Here is an 18,902-nt window from a genome sequence, read left to right as displayed (position 1 = left end):
AGAGAGATTGGATTATACTTCTATTTAGACTTAGAGCATTTTATAGTTTTGAATGTATTCATCTATTTTGTCACCTGGTTATATCTATCTCTCTATCTGTGTACACTAGATTCTAATAATATTTTTATTTCTTCTAATTCAGTTGTGATTTCACCTTCTATATTTGCTATTTTGATTTTACTTTCTATCCCATTAAAAAAAAGTAAGTTGGTTAAAGGTTTATCATTTTTTGTCTTTTTTTTTTTGCTTTTTGGGGGGGAAGGTAGGGCAATTCTGGTTAAGTGACTTGCCCAAAGTCACATTGCTAGTTTTTTGTGTGTGTTAAGTGTCTGAGGCTGTATTTGAACTCAGGTCCTCCTCACTCCAGGGCCAGTGCTCTATTCACTGCACCACCTAGCTGCCCAAATTTTTTGTTTTTTCAAAGAACAAACTTTTAGTTTTGTTTATCATGTGTAGTCATCATAGTCTTTCTGTGTTCTAATTTACCTTTCTCTTCTAATTTTCAGCATCTCCCTTTTTGTGATAATTTTGGGTTTTATCTGTTAGATTTCTAAGTTTTAAGTACATATTAAGGTTGTTCATCCTCTGACTTTCTCTTTTGTTAAGGAATGCTGTTCCTGAATCTGTTTCCCAGAAATTTTGATAAGTTATTATCATTTTCAATGTAACCCCTCTCCCAAGACCCATTGCTATGGAATTTTCTCTGAATACTCTGTCCTTTTGAGGACTGTGGAATACTTGGTGGGAGCAGGAGAATTCCAGTTTTCTTCAGTCTTCTTCAGAATTCTTCAAGTTTCAAATTGCATCAGGTACTTCTGACTTCCAGCTTCAAGAGAGAAGGTGAAAGAGGCCAACCCTATTTCAGGTTGCTGAAGGAAAAATCTCTGGGAAGACATGAGAGTTGTTGCAAATCTCTGTCATGTCTTCAATTCTAGCTTGTTATTTAGGTACTTTGGGAAATTTCCCCTTGGGTGAGACCCAAAACTCTTTCTCTAAGGTATCTCATTCCCAAAGGAGAGCTTCTTTACTCTGTATTGTGTGGTATATTTTCTTCTATGTATACCTTCTCTGATTTCCATTTTGCTACCATGTCTTCACTATTTTTTATGTGTGTTCATGGTGAAGCTGCTATTTGGTAAAATGGGTCAGTCAGATATAAAGCTTGGAGTCTTCTTTCCCACGATAATGAAATAATGAAAACCAATCAGAAGTTAGCTTGAACCCAATCATTTCCAAACTAATAATATTTAAGGGAGCAGATAAATATAATTCTAGCCCAGTACCCCCTCTCTACTCCTGGTAATAATGAGTCTCCCTTGGAAAAGGGTGAGGGCAAAAGAGGCTAAAGATATCTATTTTTTCTCCTGTCAAGCCACATATGGACACCTGCTTTAAATGGGGGGGGGCATAGACCATCATTACATGTGTGTCTTGCTACAAACATGGTCTCCTTATATTTGCATTTAAAATGTTTTCTTCAATTTTATTGACGTTCTGGGGTTTTTTTTACATCAACAGGATTTCTCCCAGCACTCCCCTTCCCTTCCCAGAGAGCCATTCCACATAGTAAAAATGTTATTTTTAATGAAAAAGGAGAGAGGAAAGCATAAAAAAACTCATCAATACATTGAAGTCTGAAAATATATGCCACATGTATGAACCTCCTAAGTCTATAAAGGAGTGTGTGTTGTTGTTGTTTTTTGGGGGGTTGTCTTTTGATATCTCCTCTTTAGGGCAATTATAGAACCAAAATCCTAATTCTTTCCCCTATGAATGTGAGGTTAGGTTTTTTTTTTCCTTGAAAGGTATTGAAACATTCCTCAGGACTTTGGTGGCTCAGGGGACTAAAGGCTCAAACTGTCGGTGCTACTTCCCTGCAATATAAATCAGTCATAAGGAGCTAGAAGGTGTCATAGATGCTTTGGGTTGGTGAGTGTGATGGAAGTTTCACTCAGCTGAATCTGTTCAAGCATTCTTCACAGCATATTCTCAGTTAATATTCTTCAGTAGTGGCTAAGTAATTTTTTAAACTTAACTCTTGAATGACCCATAAGTATGTCAATTTGATTGTTTTGTGATTATTCTTTTGCACTACTGTAGTCATTGTGTATATTGTTTACATAGTTCTTGATTTATTCTGCATCAAGTCATATATATATATATTTCCATTCACCTCTGCATTTTTCACATTCTTTTATTTTTACAGGTCTTTATTTTGTGAATTTTTTTGCTTTTCTTATACTATGTTTGTAACTCCATCTTTTTTTTATATACCTGATGCATAATCAATTTTATTTCAGTCTTTTACTTTTATTCGTTGCTTTGTTTTGCTTAGCCATGTTTCTTACAAATTTTGTTGTCTTATTCAATCTGTACCTTTTGTTTTATTGGATCTTTAAATCTATTCCAATTTAAAGTTATGCGGGTTAGGTAAATGTTTAACAACTGGCATTCTGGGGAAAATATGCACAGGACACAGTTTTAAGTTTAGTATCCATCATTAACATCTTCATCACTTTCTTGAGATGAGACAATCAACAAAAAAAGGAAATCAATTCCTGATTTATAGCATTTCCTTATTTCCTATGTATAAATGCTTGCACTGGTAATTAACAATTAGTTCTTTTAAGTCAGTCAAAGTCAGCTTTAGCACATACGAATATACACATGTATGTGTGTTTCTGTGTATGTAGGTCCCAGCATGTCTGGCAGTTCTATGAAAGATAGAAAATATTGTTTAAAAAAGTAGAATAGTCTTGTGTAAAATTATTTCTAAAACTAGATATCTTTTTTGATCATTGACTTTGAATAAGAAATACAATGTCCAAGAATGCTTTCCTAAACTATCTTTCCATCTATGGTGGCCTAGTCTTAAAAGTTCAGTAAACATCACAGCCCCACTGAGGGAAATGCTCTATTTGTTTATGAAATAATCAGGGAAGACTTAATGAAAATGCCAAGATAGATCACTATTGGAAAGTAATAGATGGCAAATACATATGGACTTCTGAGCTGTTATGCCTAAATTCCTTAGTGGGGTTTAAAAAAAAAGTTTATGCTCCAGAGGATCACATATAATTTGTAACATACTCCTAGACTCCTTTTCTCTGAAACAGAATGAGCCCAGCAAGTCTTATTATTACTGTATTCTAATCTTTTATACCTCACTAATCTGCTTCATCACAATTTTTCTAAGCATGCTGCCTACCTCTGAAGAACAAATTGCAAATACTATTCCATCTAACAGCATGTGGTTTTAAAACAGATTTGACTTTTCCCCCCTCCTGGATAATGAGCATAAAGCCTCTTTGTACTTACAGCACAGGATAAAGTAGAAAGGTGCTGTGTTTTTTTTTTTTTTTAATTTATGTGTTTCTATTTAAAATTTACATATAAACAGAAACAGGAATTGAGTTTGGTTAGCTATGTGAAATTCTTTTCTTTTATTTCTATGTGCAAAAAGAAGATTTATCTATATTATTCCTGAGAACTAATAAAGAGTAGATAGAACACTTGCTTTGGAATCAGGAAGACCTATCTGACTTTAAGAGTAGCTAGGTGGCACAGTGGATGGATTGCAGGCCCTGCAATCAGGTCTCATCTTCCTGTGTTTGAATCTGGCCTCAAACACTTACTAGCACTGTGATCCTGGGCAAGTCAGTTAACCATATTGACCCCAGTTTCCTCATCTGCAAATGAGCTGGGGAAGGAAATGCCAAACCACCACTATTTGTCAAGAAAACTGCAAATGGCTTCACAGACATAACGAACTCTGTGATCCTAATAAATGACTTCACCTCTCACTAACATAGGGTAATTATCTCAGACTATGAATTAAATAGTGCATGACAATCTGCATTAATAGAAGGAGTTTCTAGGTGTGGCCAGGTGGCAAAATAAGAGCACCGGCCCCAGAGCCGGGATGACCTGGAATCGAATCCGGGCTCTGATACTTAGCACCACACCCAGAAATAACTGGCTGTGTAACCTTGAGCAAGTCACTTAACCACAATTGCTCTAAAAAAAAAAAGAAAAAGAAAAAAAAGAGAGGGAGTTTCTTACCAAGAACATCATATATTGAAGAAACATGAGGCTGGTTAAAAAAATGTTAATTTTTTTCTTTTATTATCATCATTAAACTTAATTTTATGGTCTTAATTAAAATGCAGTGCTAAGGTTATGCCAGCTTTTTAGAACATGTGGTAAATATTAAGGTTTGATTTTTTTTTCATATTAAGTGCTTGTTCTTCTGCAGGAGATAAAGTAATTTTCTTGAAAAGGTGATATTTTCATACAAACAGATCAATAGAATTTTTCCCCAAACAGAATATATTCTAGGATTTGGTTCTTTTTTTTTATTCCCATGGAGTCTACCCTTTGAAGGTAATGACCTCTTACCAGCATTTCATATAACCAGAAATTGCTGATTTTTCCACTTAGCTATAGTCAGTATGAATGACCATTGTACCAGCTTTTGTTTCTCCAATACGCTCTTCCATTTCAATGTCTAGACCTTAGGTTGGGAGGTGGAAGGAATCTCAGTGGCCATCTAACCCAGCCTTTTCAACTGGCAGGATGGTCATTCATACTGACTGTAACCCAGTGGCAAAATCAGGAATTTCTGATTGTATGAAATGTTGGAAGGAAGTCTTTACCTTTAAAGGGTAGACTGTGGGAATTCAACAAAAACAGACCTAATTTGCCTATAGGGTGCCTATAGGATCTGAGCAGATCCTAGCATACATTTTGTTTGGGGAAAAACTTCTACTGATCTATTTGTATCAGTTTTGCATTCTATTTTGTATACATTTGCATCACAGTCATTCGATAGTACCGGACTCTTTCTGACCCTGTGGATTGTACTGTCCACAAAGTTTTCTTGGTAAAGATACTAGAATGATTTGCCATTTCCTTCTCCGATGGATTGAGGTAAATCAAAGTTAAGTGATATGTCCAGGGTTACACAACTAGTAAGTAAGTGAGGTTGCATTTGAACTCCGGTCTTGCTGACTCCAGGTCCAGTGCTCAGGCCCATTGAGGCACGTAGCTGTGTCCTCTTCTCATTTCTGATGTGGTTGTTCAGCCCTCTTTCAGGCATGTCTAATTCTTCATGAACTTATTGGGTGTTTTCTTGACAAAGATAATAGAATTATTTGACATTTTCTGCTCCAGCTCAATTTACAGAGGAAGAAAATGAGGTAAACAGGGTTAAATGACTTGCCCAGGGTCACACAGCTAGTGAGTAAGTATCCGAAGACAGATTTGAACTCAGGAAAATTATCTTCCTGACTCCTGGCCCAGCACCCTATCCAGTTCCTTTGCCACCTCGATGCTCATTTTACAGAAAAGAAAAGTGAGATCATGAGAGGTTAAATTACCAGCATACCTTCACACAAGTAAAAAGATAATAAAGGAATTTTCATACACAGGTCCTCTGATTCCAGAGTCATGCTTTTTCTACAGAAATAACATCTGAATTTACATGGTAACATTCTCTAAATATTTCCATTAGAATGGTAAGCTAGGTTAAACCCCAGCATGTACCTACTGCCCCTTCACAAACACTGAAAGAATCAACAGAAAGCTTTAACCTCTTATGCCTGAGGGAATGCCTTACCCCACTTATGGTTAAATCAGTAACCAGCAGAGACTTCTGACAGTCTTAGATGATATAAATAATCCCACTCAGGTTCCAAAGAGATCTAATGGGGTGTACAGGGAAGAGCTATTGGAATGTTTTATAGATTCCTGAAAAAATGGTGATATTCCCTCTAAGAAGTTATCATAGCATGATGAATCCAGAACAGGAAGGGGCATCAGATGTTATCCAATCCAATGTCCTCATTTTACAGATGAGGAAACTCTGAACAAGGAAATTATATGATTTTTGAAGGTCACACAGAAGGTCACAGTGATATGTATCAGAAGCAGGATTTGAACCTAGGTCTCCAGATTCAGTGCATTAGAAGAAACAACTGTCTCTAACCCTTCCATGTGTTTGAGGATATCAATTTTTGTTTTCACCATATTTAAAATTAGAGATATGATATGGACTCTTTTGAAGCTAGAGAAAAAAGGAGATAGTATCAAAAAGTGTGGTATGTTCAGAGACTGACAAGAAAGAGAAGAGCCTATATAGGAAGAAAGGAGGGGCAAATGCCATAGAACACTTTATTCTGTTTTTCACCTGCCTTTAACTAAGTAGGAAGGAAGGATCTAAGCACTATATACTTTTATGCCTTCCACCAATATGATCCCATTTGTGGTTAATGTTGTAGAAAGGGATAGGTCTGAACTGTTGGTCCTTAGGAAGTCAGAGGACCTGGGTTCAAATTCTAAGTGTCACACTTATTATATCAGTGACTATAGATAAGTTATATACCTTTATCAATCCCATTTTCATTGTGTGTTAAATAAGGGGGCTAAACTAGGTAACTTTCAAGATGCATTCCAGCTCTAATGCTATGATTCCATGGTCCCATGAAGTCTGAAGCCCCCTCCAGATATAAATCATGTATTCTTATAAGACCTATAGTAGGTCTGATACTGAATTACTAGAGATTTCTTCAGAGGTATATTGTTAAATGTTTAGCAACCACGTTCTCCCCTAAACTTAAAAACACCGTTGTAGTTAAACTATATTGTTAATATTTCTTTTTCCTCCATCCCCATCTTAGATTTAGCAACAAGCAACAAAATAAATCAACCCTTGATTTGTAGTACTTAAGGTTTTCCAAGGAAGAAATGCTTACATGGAAAATTTAGCAATCAGGTGGCAAACAGCTTCTACTCTAGCAAAGCCCTACCAGTGATAGACTCAAGGATAACCATATCTCCTAAGAAAGAACTCAAGATATTTTTCTTAGGAGAAAAAAAACACTACCCAAAGACAGAGCAGATTTTGTCCCATCTAAGTGTTTGTAGCAGAGGAGGGAATGGTTGAAGGGACTTCCCTTTTGAGTCCTTTGGGCAATAAAGAAATTCTGAAGTATTTACAGTACTATTTTTTATCAGAGTACAGGAAAGTAACATAAATGACAGCTGTGGGTAACTCCCAAAACTATTTGCAGGGAATACCACATAACTTGAGAGAAACCTAAATTTTTAGAACTCTAAATTACTTTGGGAATTTACTTGCTCTTTGAAGCATGGGAGTTTTCACAGATTTGTTGAGACAAATAATTACTTATCTGTGTTTTTTTATGTTAATACAGTTTTCTTATCTAAACCCTAGGCTTAAAATAGGGGTTTGTCCTAGAAAACAAGGGGTTCCAGGCATATTTCCTGATTTTCATGTGAACCAAAATCAAGGAAGAAAATTCCTAAATTCTACCTGGATCCTTATTTTCACTAAAGTCTTTGATAGATTACTGACATGCAATTTATATAGAATGTCAATTTGTTAATAGGTAATAACATATATAATATATAATGTCATTTGCAATGACACTTAGTTCTCTTTTTTATATTTTTATACTGATTACCATAGGAACATGAGACGTGAAAATTACCACTTGGAGCTGAGCAGCTCTATTCCTATATTCCTAAAGGCTTAGGATGCTGAATTTGAAATTGGGGAAATTTTATGATGATATAACCTGAAATCATTTGTCCAGGTTCTGGTCCTGGCAATTATGTAGTTCCCACTTTGGACAACCTAAGCTGTGACCCTCATCTTCTCCAGCATTTCAGTCCTGTTTCTGCATCCCTCACTGTATATGTGACCTGAAAAAATGAATGGACACTAATGATCCTGTTTCTCAATGTTTACATCTAATACTATATTCAACCTTATCAGAAACTCTGGAGGGAAAGATGTTTGACTTCCAAAGTTATTTTATGCATTTCACTTTTCCAGAGTAATGATCAGGAGAATGTCATGGTTATGAGAGGTGGTGCTACATTCATATAAATACACGTAGAGATAGATAGATAAGGCATATGTGTATAACCTTTGCCTGTTTCTTTTTTTAATAAAATTTCATTAGCAAGAACTGTGTCCACCCTATGATAAAAAAAAAACCCTCAAATGTTAGTGACATCCTTAGTAGCTGTCACTCCTTTTGGTTACTCCATAAATATCAGCTGGTGAAGAATAGCTCTCATTCAGCAAGAGGTAAATAATGTTTGATGAACATAAGAAAAATGAAGTGAATGTTCACAATAAACAATTCCAAGCATTCACTTTAAAAACTAGCCATATGTTTCACTTGAGAGTGCACCAATTTGGATCTAGCATGGCAGAAGAAAAAAAATCGAGAAAGACATCTTTGCAGAATGGAGGTTTTGCCAAGACACTGGGCAAATGACACATCTCTTCTGAACATAAAGAAGTTTCTTCAGTAATGTATCAAACACCTGCTTACAGGAATGCTCCTTCATTAAGAAAAAATAAAAGCAAGCTTACCACTTCTTCATGTCTGCATTTTCTCACATTAATTCCATTAATCTGCAATGGAAAAAAAATAACAAAAATATTTTTTAATTGTCTTACTCTGCATCTTATAAAGCGAGTTTGTGTTTTTATTTTAAGGGTAAACTGTGCCAATATATATACCTACTATGTTCACCTACCTGAAGAATGGCATCTCCTATAAAGAGCAGACCTGAAAGTTCCGCTACAAAAAGAAAAAAAAAAAACAAATTATTCCTGCATTTTTGTCTGAGTGAATTAAAGTTTTGAAAATAGGATCATACATCTAGTGCTAGAAAAAATAAAAATTCAGAATTCATATAATCCAGTCCTCATATTTCGTAAATGAAGAAACTGAGGGACAAAGATATGGTGGGACTTATAACAGGTCAGACCGATAGTAAGTGGCAAAGCCAGGGTTCAAATCTAAGTCATATGACTTTAAATCCACTATTATTTTCACTGTATCATAATGAATGTCAAAATAATGGAATCAACATGGTGCTCATGAAATTTAACTAAATTTTTCTAACTAAAATGTGCATTTATAAATTGTTTTTTGAAATACAAATATACATATAAACATTTATGTGTATATGTGTTCTCCAACAATGCTCAACAGAGTATTGCTATATTACGAAGTCATTAAAATAGAAAATGATTTTTTGATAATTCCCTTTGGATGGGAAAATCAAGTTCTCTGCCCCCTTTGTAATTCTTAAGCAGTCTTGTATATGCAGATTTCTAACACTTGTCTCTAATACACTGACTAGAGACTTAGCTTCAATATTTCTTTTTAGATATCATTAATTTCATTAATTTTCCATCTAAGGCAGCAAAATAGTTTCCAAAGTATGTTTAAATATATAAAATCTGAACATTTTGAAAAATAAGCATTTATTAGGGCTTAAATTAAGAAGACTGATCTAAACTTTATATATTCAAAATCAGCCTCCAAAATGGATTGGGTTTATTCATATAGTAAAGAGGTCTCCATGACTGAACTTCTTTAAGTGAAGCCTGTATAATCATATTTTAGAAGTGTAACAGCAACCACATTGGCATACCCTGGATGACTGCTAGCACAGGTGCTTAGATCTGCTTTACTAGGAAATATGGCTGTTTAATGAATCAACATTTTTTTAATTACATTCAATTATTCAGGGGAAAAGTCAGCACCTTGAGGTTCAGAGAAAATACAAACAGAAAATATAAGCAGAGAAAAGACCAACAGACAGGTGTGTGATTACCTGTATCAACTTTGCATTTTACATAAAACCCTGGATCAAGAGAACCTTTACATCTGAACAGTTAGGGAGCTCTGAACATAAGATCACTCAAAATCTTGATTCACAGAATAACAAGATTCTTCTCATAAGCAAACCCCCAAAGCAAAGTACTAACTCAGAGTATATATACTTCTCAGAGGTAGAGGGCATCTCAACCCTCTGAGTCGGTACCTAATTAGAAATTAGCAGAAAGTATGAAAACCTTCCTAAAAGCAAGCTTCCCCTAAACAAGTTCCTCTTAATTGGTTCCAGATGAGATCTGTTGCGTGGGGAAGAGCTTATATCCCATTAACATTACAACAAAACATTCACATCCAGGTATTAGATTAGATTATCTCTGTGGTTTCTTTTAATGCTGAAATTGTGTAAATAACATGCATGTTTGCTTATTGAATGAGACAGCGCATGTGAAAGCTCTTGGAACTTATAAAATACTCTATGTAGTGGGAAAAGCCTTGAACTTGGAGTACAAAGACATGGCCTTGAGTCTTGACTCTGCCACTTTGTAGCTATGTACTTATTTATTAACTAGGGAACACTCATTTGTCCAATAAAGATCTCAGGTCCCTCATCTATGAAATAGAGTCTTTGGATAAACTGACTTCTAAGGTCCCTTACTGATCTAACATTAAATGAGCCCTAAAAAAACACTTTCATTGACTTTTTGTGAAGTGATTTGCTTGCCTTAACAAATTTGTATTGTGTCCTTATATACTATCTCTTTCCCTCTAAATAAGTTAATTTTAAAATGTTGAAGAAATGAAATTTGAAAACAAAGGAAAAGAAAATAAGGGCAGCTAATTGGTACAGTGAATGGAGCACTGGCCCTGGAGTCATGAGCACCTGAATTAAAATCTGACCTCAGACACCTACTAGCTATGTGACCCTGGGCAAGTCACTTAACCCCAATTAGGAAGGAAGGAAGGAAGGAAGGAAGGAAGGAAGGAAGGAAGGAAGGAAGGAAGGAAGGAAGGAAGAGAAGAAAATTAAGGATCTCTCTATTTTCAAAGAAGAGGCAAAGGCAAGACATGTATATGATTTCTGTATACTCATACAAGGAGGAAACAAAAACTAAAACAAAAAAACAACATGTAAACATAACGTAAAGAGGACTGGCCCTGGAGACAAAGCATATAAATTCAAATACTATTTCATGACTACTACCTCTGTGATATTTCTTTATCTGTGAAATGAATGTCTAGTCTGGAGACCAGATGGTATCTGTGGTCCCCTCCAGTTTTAGATCTTACTCTTACAGTTAAGTGATATATTAGATAGAGTTTTGCAAATGGAATCAGGAAGTCCTGGGTTTGAATCCCACCTCAAACTTTTACTAGCTGTGAAAGAAACTAAACAAATCACTTAAGATTTTTCAGCCTCAGTTTCCCAAGCTGTAGAATATAGATGATAATAACACATACCTAACAAGAAGGGGAGGATCAAATGAGATAATATATGTAAAGTGCTTTGCAAAACTTAAAATGCCGTGTGTGTGTATAAGCTATTATTATAAAAAAGAGAATTTTCTCCCCAAGTGGTTTGCTAGTTGGCCACAGCCAGTAATTTCTTTACACCATCTCCAGCAGATCCTTATTTAAATGAATATGTTACCTGAGAAGAATGAAAACCACATACTAAGAACATGGCTCTAGTGAATTTGAGTAAGAAGGGAAATGAGGTGGTCTCTAATATAGGGTGATGCTGAGGAAGGAAAAAATAATGGATGTTTCCTTGGGTTGCCAGAGACATATGAAAAGGCACTTGACACTTTGATTATGAAAGATGGAGCTTGTTCAAGGGGAAAAGGCCTTTGCTAAAAATGGGGAAAGAGAAGATCTAAGTAAGTCCAGTGACTTGGGGAATGGAAAATTAGCTTATATTTATGGTATTATCTATGCATATTATTACCACTACTGTTAAAAGAAGACATGCATATTTGTTAATTTTTTTCCCATCATACTATAAAAGATACTTAGAAAGTAGTTAGAGTTACTTTATAATGCTAGGTCAACACATACCTCTTTGTTCTTTGGAAATTTTTGAAATTACAACTGGAATGTTATGTTCTGCTCCTCCCTGGAAAATAATTAAAAATAATTTAATTGAGTGTTTAAAGGTTTAAAATATATTAATAAGCTAAGAAAATTAGCAATTAGTTCACAAAATCCATTTACCATGTTTTCAGTGAGCAAGTGAGGAATGAAACAACAAAAAACTGTCTTCCATATTTTATGAATAGACATTAATAAAATTACTTCTATATAATATCAAATAGAATCAATAGCATGTTAAATGGAGACTGTGCATATTTTGAGACAGAAATATTAATTATTTTTTTCCTATCCTTGCCTACATCTTCCTCTTAGTAAGTTAATGCTTATGAAGGTGCATTAACTAATTTAAATTACAAGCTTACTATCATCAATTTTGAGTGAATTATGTTGATTTTTTAAATAAGTGTTTCATGGTTCATCTGAATTTCATGACTAATTGCTTTAACATTTCAATATGTGTTTATACACTACAAAATCATATAAAAATAAAATAAATGTTTTATGATCAAAATAGCAAAAATACCATGTTTAACAAATTAAAAGCAGAAAAAATATCTGAAAGCTATTTTTAAAAATTAAACTCTCTCACTGAACTTTTGCTAATCAGTTATGATCAGTATGTTGAAAACAAAAGTCGACCAGAACAGATTAAACTGCATAAGAGTAAAAATCAGAGTTAAGAAAAGCTGTTGAAACATTTAATGGAGGAAGGTTGAAGTTTATCCTTTACAAAATGGGATTTTCCTATCTTCTAGAATTTGAGAGCATGCCAAGAACTATTTTCCTCCAAAATAAAAATCATTTTAAAGCAGAACTTTTGTTTTAATAAAAGCAATAGTACAAATATCTGGCAGTGTGTTCACATCTCACTTTATTAAACTTTATTCACTAAATTTCCTCCTTATAAGTGGGAAAGAATTCCTGAAGGGATCTGTTTCTTTTAATAAAACCCTTAAGAATTATGTTTCGGATACATTGGAAAGATATGCAATAAGACCTTCCCTTTGCAGAAATTCTTTCCTCGGGGTACACAGGTGTTTCACAATTCCATTAACTCTACAACTGAATTGAAATTCAGAGTATTGCAAGGATAGTTTATGCAGTGCTGCCTAAGCACCCTGAAATCACCTCCCCAAAACATCAAGCATATGTTCAGAAGGAAATTTTGATGATGGGTTATTACTCCTTCCTGATATGCTGATAATGGTATTTTCTGAAATAATCTAGAAGAGATTCATCACTAAAATTCACTTTCCACTGATCAATAATTCATGACACTAAGTGCTTGACTTTATTTTGCTGCTATTTCTTACATAAATTTATGTTGTCACCAACTTACTCATGAACTTTAAGAGTTCTTTTGTAACTTGTAATTTTTGGTTTCAAATCTTAGAACCCATTTTTAGCTATAAAACCAAAATAAAAAATTGTGATTGCATTCACAAGTCAGATCAGAAACACAATTTTACTGCTAAATAATACAGCAGTTTAGAACTATTCAGATTAGTTTGATACAAGGAGCTTATTAGGGTTATTAATAATTGCTTATTTAATAGCGATGGCCAATCAAAGCGATGGTCTGATGGATGAAGAATTGAAGGAAAGAAAAAAAAAAGAAAGACAGAGAGGCAAGTGAGGAAAAATAGCAATTATATAAGAAAGAAGAAGGGAAAGTGCTTCTTCCTTTTCCTTTGAGTATAGGGGTAGCACTAGGCTAATTTTTTAAAATATAGCTAGCTCCTGATTAATGTCACTAATGAGAATTGGTCACATTTGCACATTTCCATTGGGCTGGATCCAATTACCGTAACTGCATAATTATAACTTTGAATAGTGTGAATTTGAACATATTCAACCACTTTATGGGATTGTTTTTTTTGTACAAATTGCTACTGAGCTGTATTTTTTTTTCTATTTCCTACCTCTTTTTTTTCTTAAGTTTCATCCCATTTCTTAAAGCTCCCTCTTTTTATGTCACTAGTGTTTCCATGTCCTTCAAAGTGTCTCACTGAGAATATCCTATTCCTGCTTCACCCATCAAGGCAAACATGCTCTAAAATCGCCTACTTTCTCTAACCCAACCAATTCTCAATGTAGGCAGCTATATTAGCTGGAATTGGAATGAGAAGGCAGGGTAAGAACTACATATTAATCGGTAACTTATTAATTAGTTGCTAAATGACTCTGGGTGACCAATTTTGCTAATCTGAGCCTCGGTTTCCCCATTTATTAGTTCAAAATACTATCTACTTATCTAGGTTGTTATGAGAAAAATGTTTTAAAGCACTTTATAAATGTAACTTATTGCTAACATTCCCTTAACACAATTTATATACATTATATTCGAGGGGGAAGACTGTTAGATGCAGCTAATTTATACTACTCAGTGAATGACTGATCCTACCCCAAAGAGATCAACATTTACCTTAATATTAATTAATGAAGACATTCTGCTCCTATGTTCTTTTATCACTCTACTACTGGAATATTGTTTATAGGACCACAAAATTATCTGTGTGTGTGTGTGTATTCTATTTTATAAGTTGATGTTGCCAATAATAAAAACAAATACACCTTATGGTCAATCTGTTAATTGTCCTCTCACTACTTTGAATGGGCTCATGCTCAGACAAAAGATACAAAGATCATTGTTACGTCTGTATTTGAAGCATTTCCAGCTTTATATGTTTTACCAGAGTTTTTCCTCTGCTGACATAACATTTAGATGAGGTTTAGGAAAAGGACTTTAATAGAAATTATCTCCACTATGAGAGATATTCTGATTTTTAAATATTTCCTTGCATCCTTCACCTCTTATTTCATATATTTTTTCTAAGATCATCAGTTTACAGGATAATAGATTTAAAACTGGAAAGAAGTCATCTATTCCAGCCCCTTCGTCTTACAAATTAGGAAACTGGGGCCCAGAAATGTTGTGTGATTTGTCAAAAACCACACACATAGTAAGTTGTAGTGCTTGGATTTGAATAAAAGTTCTTCTGTATTTCCCTTGGTGGAAGTAAAGGTAAAGGTGGGGAGAAGATGGCAGCAGTCATCATTTATGTATGTATACATCATTTGTAAATTGAAGAATACTTATATTTTTAAAATTTTTGTTGCTTACTTATTTTTGGATTTATCTTATTTTTCATTGACTTCCATTACAAAATAGCCCCTTTTGTGTATTTTATGTGGGTAGTGCATTTTAGAACTTGGTTTAATTTCCCAAAATTGTTGGTCTCTTCATACCTATGCCAGGATGAGTTATGCTTATATTTTATATTATATTATAAATACATTTATATTGATATTATAAATCATGACTTTCCTCCTATATAGCTATATATGACAGCAGAGACTGTCCTCTGCTGATACAGCCTTTAAATGAGGTATTGGAGAAGAGCTTCAATGGAAATTGTTTCCACTATGATAAATATTCTTGATTTTCAAAGGCTTCCGTGCTGCTTCTAATACATATATGGATGATAGAATATATATACATATATATATATATATATATATATATATATATAAGAATGCATATCCCTGTATAGATCTATCTATCATCTATCTATCTATCTATCTATCTATCTATCTATCTATCTATCTATCTATCTATCTATCTATCTATCTATCTATCATCTATCTATTAGCTAGGCTGCTGCAGCATGCTTCCCAATAGATACTGTCATAATACTGCAGAATCATTATACTAAAACCACCATAGGGTTAATGGTTAGTGGCCTGCAAAAGAATAATGTCCCATTTTGTTATTTCTGTATACTTAGAATCCCATAAAAAATTTTGAGGGAGGACTAACACTTTCCCAATAGTCTTTTCACAGATCAGTCTTGATTTACTATAACACAAATTATTGCACAGTAAAGTTTATTTCACATTTTATATACAAAATACTATTGAAATTATTTTTAAAGTATACATGTATACACATATATTTATACACATGTTTGTAAAATATAGTTATTGGGCAGCTTTCATATATTAACCAACTTATTTAATAAAAGGTGATGCTTTTATTTGTAGTTTCACACAGAAATTCGATAGTGCTTATATTTGCCTGCATCTGTACCATTAATGTAATTGACCTTTTCTGCAATTGACATTAAGTAATTCCTAACACTCATACCTGACTATTTTGACTCATTTACTTCAATCACTATAATTTGCCTTGATTATATGGCACTAACTCCATTTCATAGTGCATGGTTATCACAACCAGTATAGTTATGCAGTAATACTGTGAACTAATAATGCTATATTGAGGTACCTCTCTTTTTTCCCGATCTTTTTGCTAAACAAAGCAAGATATGGACATAGGATATAGTGGAGCCTATCACCAGGAAAGATTATTTAAGGATTAAGGATATAGTTCATTAAGTTATATGAATAAATATAACATTCTTACCTAAACCTCTGAATGGAATCCTGGCTATTCTAAATAATCTGTCAACCTTATCATCTTAATTATTAAGAAATATTCATTTCATGGGTGGCTAGCCGGTGCAGTCAATAGAACACTGCCCATGGAGTCAGGAGAACCCTAAGTTCAAATCCAGCCTCAGACACTTAACACTTACTAGCCGGGTGACCTTGGGCAAGTCACTTAACCCCAATTTCCCTGCCTTCCTCCCCTCCAAAAAGATTATATATATATATATATATATATATATGTATATATATATATATATAATTTATTTGTGCATTACATTATGAGGGAGATAAAATAATTAATTGGGTTCTAAATCCTTATCCAGGAAAAGGCAGTTTGGTTCCTAATGGACAAAGATAAACATCCAAGCAGGGCATATCTGCAGAACAGTAACCTGTGGAGCAGGGCAAATTAAATTACAGTTGAACCTGCATATTTTCCTATATACTACTTCTTGTGGTGTGATTGTCATATCCTCTGGGTTTTCCATGATAGTCTTGATTGACAGGCATAGAAAATTAGACCTACAAAGCATCTTAGAGATAATCTAGCCCAGTCCTTAAAATGAAGATAAAGTGAGGAGTGTTGAGCTAAAAGGACTTAGCAGAAGGTCACAGGGCTGGTTAAGGAAAAAAATGCAGGATTCTAATGCAGGTCTTTTGACTCCAAGTTCAGTATGTGCTTTTCACTAGAGTATATTGCTTATGAAAGAAAAAAAGAATGTACTTCCAGTGAGTTGTTATAATAATACCTATCAGGCCATGTATTTTGAATTTGGGTTGGAAAAGTTCAGTCACCATACTACTTGCTGTATGCCTTGGTTGTCTGTTTTTGTTGTCATTTGTTTTGCTGCTTAAACTTCAAGTCACTAAAAAGACAAAACAACACAAAACAGGGATTTCATATTTCTTCAATTGCTTTCAAGAGGGACTGATTGAAAATTTACACAGAAAATAGTGATTATGATAAAAGTACATAGCATATTCCATTCCTCATTGACTAGAGTTCCATCTAATTCTGGTATAAGAAAGCTACTCACTCCTTCCAATGCATAACTCTCATTAGTAGCATCCCTATATTTCTTCCCTTTCCATCTCCTTATATTCCTCATTGGGAATCTATTTCTGAAATTCCATTGAAAAAATTCTGAAAGGAAGATATGTGATGTTGGGCTTCATTTAGAAACATAGATAAAGGGAGGCAATGGAAATTATTGGAAGAAGCTTTCTGTATTAAAAAAAATATTATGTTAGAGAACTAGTCTGGACATAAAAATAATTCAAAAAATTGGGTGGACTTCTCAAGAACAAAGATGAAGATAGCATTGCTGAAGAAGACTAAAATCTAGCTCCTCTTATACAACCATAATTATCAGAATAAACTATTTTGAAGTCTGGAAACTTTCATCTTCCACTTTTAAAAATATTTTTGTTCTGTTTCAACTAAAGTTACTAGAAGTAAAGGCCTTAGAAAATGTTTAACAAAAAGCTCTGTAAGTTTTCTTCAGAGGCAGGAGAAAAGGAAGTTGTAAGTCTGTGTCCTATTGTATGAGAGGAGAAACCTGAATCAGGAACAGCAGATAGTGACAGTAGAAAAAGATTAGATTAATTCATGAAAGAAAAGAAAAGAACTTCCTGGGGAGCTAGCCAGGACTGGAGCTTGTTTCTTTTAGAAAAAAAAAATCTATAAATTTCAGACAAATGACTTACAAATAAACTTTTGGAACATAGATGATTTATAAATTGGAGCCTACATAGAAAGTTTTTTTTTGTAATGTGTAAGGAAATGTGCATACATTCAATGAAAAATTTAGCTATTGTAATACCAACCCACACACATCCACCAAAATTCATACAATAAAGTGATAATAATGTTAATATCTTGTAGCCAATAGGACATTATCACAAACAAAGTTGGAAGTTTCCAAAGAATGGCAAACCATTCAAGTATCTCTACCAATAAAACCCTAAAAGGGATCATGAAGAGTTGGACATGACTGAAAAACAACTAAGCAACAAAAACAAAATATGATATGCTTATGAGAACCCTTAGTATACATTTTTTTTTGTCATTCTGCCTCCATCACAAAAGCAGAGGGGAACCACAGAGGAAAGGGGACTATTTTGTGTTTTTGTTTTACTTTTTCATTAAGTACTATTTTATCAAATGGAAGTCTACTGGTAATGTCTTTCCATTATACAATAACATGAACAAGAGTCAACCAGGAAAAGCAGTTATAGATGGGTTGAGATCTGCATTGTTGGAGGAAATACTGATTATATGTAGGATCAGATTTCCTGAATTATCATAGTGGAACTTGACTGTATTTTATATCTGAATGGTTCAAATAGGTGTTTTATTCATCCTTAAAACACATTCATCATTGAGAGTTAAGAAGAAGAATTATAAATATAGTTGTGATAGAATATTCAATATTTTAAGAAAACATTTTTGCTTAAATTATATTTTCTTTTATTTTAATATTTCATAGAATCTTAAAATTTCAAAACAAAATCAATATAGACTTACATATACACTAAATCCGACAATTCTATTCCCATTTCCTCATTTTACACACTCCTTTCTCTATCTCTTATTCTGTCTTTTGTTCTCTCTATCTCTCTGTATATGTTTTCTATACTATTGGCTCAGCCTCCTCTCTCTCTCTCTCTCTCTCTCTCTCTCTCTCTCTCTCT

At 33.9% G+C, this 18,902-nt stretch overlaps 1 protein-coding gene across 2 annotated transcripts in view; it reads right to left on the bottom strand.

Moving 5' to 3' along the window:
• Window positions 1–2,241: 2,241 nt before the first annotated feature.
• The window catches only part of LOC138170531 (gamma-1-syntrophin-like), a 704,758-nt gene continuing 688,097 nt past the window's right edge, over window positions 2,242–18,902 (bottom strand). For both annotated transcript variants that reach the window (XM_069099921.1, XM_069099922.1), the window contains 4 exons: window positions 11,721–11,778; window positions 8,575–8,618; window positions 8,408–8,449; window positions 2,242–2,714 (listed from right to left, as the gene is read on the bottom strand). In XM_069099921.1, coding sequence (XP_068956022.1) covers window positions 2,631–2,714; window positions 8,408–8,449; window positions 8,575–8,618; window positions 11,721–11,778 — 228 coding nt within the window. In that variant the 3' untranslated portion in view covers window positions 2,242–2,630. The remainder of the gene's footprint in view (window positions 2,715–8,407; window positions 8,450–8,574; window positions 8,619–11,720; window positions 11,779–18,902) is intronic.

This window comes from Petaurus breviceps, unplaced genomic scaffold, assembly GCF_028583685.1.
Source record: "Petaurus breviceps papuanus isolate PSGF00001 unplaced genomic scaffold, PetGlider_PUasm1.0 38, whole genome shotgun sequence".
Classification (NCBI taxonomy): Eukaryota; Metazoa; Chordata; class Mammalia; order Diprotodontia; family Petauridae; genus Petaurus; species Petaurus breviceps.
Note: the sequence above shows the minus strand (reverse complement) of the source record. Positions and strands in the feature narration are given on the sequence as shown.